The sequence below is a fragment of the Sinocyclocheilus anshuiensis genome, unplaced genomic scaffold (assembly GCF_001515605.1).
Source record: "Sinocyclocheilus anshuiensis isolate Anshui unplaced genomic scaffold, SAMN03320099.WGS_v1.1 scaffold205, whole genome shotgun sequence".
NCBI classification, from domain to species: domain Eukaryota; kingdom Metazoa; phylum Chordata; class Actinopteri; order Cypriniformes; family Cyprinidae; genus Sinocyclocheilus; species Sinocyclocheilus anshuiensis.
In genome coordinates, this window is record NW_015536497.1 from 2413477 (window position 1) to 2417287 (window position 3811).

Below are 3811 nucleotides of genomic sequence, written 5' to 3' on the forward strand. Positions count from 1 at the left end.
GTGTGGAAGTTTCCATTTCAACCGCATTATCCCCGATAACCTCTGATGGTGTCATCAGAATTTGGATAATACTTTATTGAAACCATAAGGCTTTACAGTAAAATGCAACTTGGCCATATGATGGCGAAAGTCTTCTCCGGAGACGCCGGCTGGGCTGGCAGCTCTAGCTGCTCTCGGAGGAAGTAGGTGGCGCGGTGGAAGACGATCGGCGCCGGGAGACGGACTGCGAGCGCTCGTGACTGTGTTTGTCGTACGGCTGGAGTTGCACCTCCAGGAAGTCCCGGTGTTGCTGGCTGATCACCTGACTGATGAGGCCTGGAAGCGCCTGTAAGTTGCTAAGCAATGTCTCCAGTTTGGTCTTAGCACTTTACCATTGGTTTGATTTTTTTTTACTGAAGAAGTGCCAATAATCAGCTTTTGTTTTTTTACAATATTCACAAAAGTCTGAATATCGGTAAAAAAAACAGACAAAAGTGCAAATATAGGTTTAAAAAAAATCACAAAAGTGTGAATATCTCTAAAAATATCAAACCACTTTTGGGCCTCTGCACCTTAACAATGAATAATGCTTAATTGCTTAATAGCTAAAAAGAGTATTCACAGATAAAGTAACTTATTTATTGTGTTATCTGTAATAATAATTATTAAAGCTGCAGTCCGTAACTTTTTGGCGCTCTAGCGGTTAATAAACAGAACTGCGTGCGTCTTGCGGAAGAACATTGTAGCCGGAGCGAGACGGACTGCGAGCGCTCGTGACTGTGTTTGTCGTACGGCTGGAGTTGCACCTCCAGGAAGTCCCGGTGTTGCTGGCTGATCACCTGACTGATGAGGCCTGGAAGCGCCTGTAAGTTGCTAAGCAATGTCTCCAGTTTGGTCTCCAGCAGTGCAATCCTCTTCTCCATGTCCTCGCCCCGCTCGTTCAGGTCCGAGACCAGGTCATACATGATGTTTTGAGTCTGAGATGAAGCAAGGGAGAGGTTATAATTAACAGAGATTCATAAATGATCGTTTGAACAGCCTGGTGTTGTAAGCCTGGCGCTGCGTGATCTTTTATCATTTGACCATAAAAGATGACAAAACCAGTCATGTCACAAAGGACATGTCGAACCCAGCTGCATGTGACAGGTACTCTTAAAAAGCACTCGGGTGATGGATTGCCCTGATGAGAAATGAAGTGTGCGTCCATATTTTTAGAACATCTCAATTCCCAGTACTGACGACATAAAAGGTCTTTCATGACATTACATCATGCGCACAAACTTTAAACTCAGACATCTAGTTACAAGCAACTCAATGTACCTAACAAACATTAAAAGACAGCAGAAACATTTATTTTAGCATTGCTATCAATTGAAAACTCACTGTCAACTGTGAGGCAATGCTTGCTATTTGCTCACAAGGTGAAGAGACAGGTTGATGATCAGTTTGACCTATATACTTTTTTTTACCGATATTAACACTTTTGTCTATACATTTTTTATTTTTATTTTTTTTTATTTTTTACAGAAGCTAAAAAGAGTATTCACAGATAAAGTAACTTATTTATTGTGTTATCTGTAATAATAATTATTAAAGCTGCAGTCCGTAACTTTTTGGCGCTCTAGCGGTTAATAAACAGAACTGCGTGCGTCTTGCGGAAGAACATTGTAGCCGGAGCTACTTCTCTGTTTGTCTATGGCGAATCACGCAGGTACTGGGCTACTCCGCAGCGGTACCTACCCGAACCAGTCTAAATAGTTCGAATATAAACACTTATTATAGGTGTACCGTAGTGATTCAGGACAAGCCAAAAACACGGTTTGGAAAATGGATTCATGGTGTACTATTATGTAAATTTTGAACAAAAAAGTTACGGACTGCAGCTTTAAATTATTAAAATAAGTAGAAAAAAAAAACAGCATATCGGTTTCAGACATAAAAAAAAACAATGTCACTCAATCTCTACTAAGGTGAAGCTTCCTACTTTAATTGAATTAAATATGACTTGTTTTCTCCCATTTTATCACCCACCAGGTAAAAATCGATGGCATAGAAAAATTACTACACGCCTTTCCTCAACAAGTCGCATGAGTTGAAGCATAATTCATGTCTGTAGTCTGTAACAGTGTGGGACAAGTTATGCAATGTAGTTTTGGCTTAGAGGTTTGTTCAAATCCCTCACCTTAAGTATGAGCAACAGTGACACTTGCCTTAGCAAACACTACTAAATATGAAGAATCTGCCTTCATTACTTTCTGAAGAAAAGCTAAAATGAACAAAAGAACTTGCAAAAAATAAACGGATCACAGGTGTGGGAACAGAAGTTGCAGACACACCATATCAGGGCCCATGGGCTGTCTGAAGGTTGCAGAAGCACTGCAGCTGCTTAAATTATTTTAAGCTGCATTATAGGATTCATTGCCACTGGGAGCAGCTGCGGCCATGATTAATGTTATACCGCTCTCTGATGGTGAGAGGCAATTACAGCAACGATAAAAGGAGACAGAAACCAGTATGAGTCACATCACATCACACTAGGCCTCAAATGTCACCCTCTCCGGTTTCTTTGGGAGGTGCAGGACAGGAGGGTAATTGGGGATCACTAACTAATGACTCTCACGGCAAAGCCCCGACAGAGGTTGCTGGGATATGACCACTGCAGATGTTTGAATGTCACAGCTCAGACGTGTGAGCAAGTGTGCACTCGTGCGAGAGGCTGTTTCAGCTGACTCATCAGATCTCGAGTGTGTCCCTTTCCCAGGTTGCTGTGGGTTTTGCAGAGTCAGGCTGGCAGCATGCCTGGTGTTCCCCAAGGCTCACTCTTTAGTCCGTCTAAAAAATGGCCGTGAGGGAAGTGCAAATGCAGGGTTTCAAATTTATCAGGCTATTTTAACATGTCAGGTATCCCATGAGTTATTCTTTTTTCTAAGGAGATGAAAGCTTTTCCAGACCATTAAGCAGCATGATGAACTGTGCATAGCAAGAGGGAAATAAATAGCAAAAGTGAACGTGAGGACATTTCGTAAAGGAAATAATAAATTAACCGACATCAACCATATGCTTAGTTGCTCTTTGTAAGGAAACAAATGATCAGTACCAAATATGGAAACCATATTGTAGACAAAAAAAAAAATCAAATTTGAAAATATTGTCTGTTTATTTGACACCTGTAGACTTACAATATATCAAAATTCATACTAAAACACAAACGGACCTCCAATGTTCCATCATGCATTAGTCAAACATTCACTCAAAGGTATCTTACCTTTGCAAGGTCCACTAGAGAGTTTGCTTGGTCATTCAGCTTGCGTTGCTCCATTTTTACACTTCTTAATCTGAACACAAGACCATTCAGAGCCCAATAGTGGCAAGTGGTCAGTACAAAAATCTTTTGACAGGTTCTCCATTCACAGGCCACACATTTCGGAAGCACTCCTAGGACATGCACAAGACATGAGGAGAGAATGCAGGGATTGAAGGAGGACTGAGGCGCATGCAAGTCAAAACTTCAGAAGGAAGAGTCTGTGGGCGAGGAAAGTCACTTCATTTCTGAGGGATATTTTTTCTACACCTATTACAGGAACAAAGCAATGCTTTAACAAATGATGGAAATTATGAAAGTATAAATGACCTTATTGATGCACACAAAAGTACACCTGGGACTCTGATGAGAGATTTCTAGTTATTAGTGAGGAAAGGATGATATATTATAAACCTTCCAAAAAAGCTACAGAGTGTACTTCATATTTATAGAACTTTACAAAATTTGACAGGTCAGTCACTTCTGGTTCTAAGAGGATATTTAGAGTTTATTGTGAAATTGGGGGGGGGG

The 3811-nt window shown here is 40.8% G+C and overlaps 1 protein-coding gene across 1 annotated transcript in view; it reads right to left on the bottom strand.

Annotated features, from left to right (window-relative positions):
• Positions 1-744: 744 nt before the first annotated feature.
• LOC107687918 (small conductance calcium-activated potassium channel protein 2-like) overlaps positions 745-3811 on the bottom strand; it is a 38696-nt gene continuing 35629 nt past the window's right edge. Inside the window, exon 7 of the mRNA XM_016485409.1 lies at positions 745-956. Within this exon, the coding sequence (XP_016340895.1) occupies positions 920-956 (37 nt within the window). The 3' untranslated portion in view covers positions 745-919. The remainder of the gene's footprint in view (positions 957-3811) is intronic.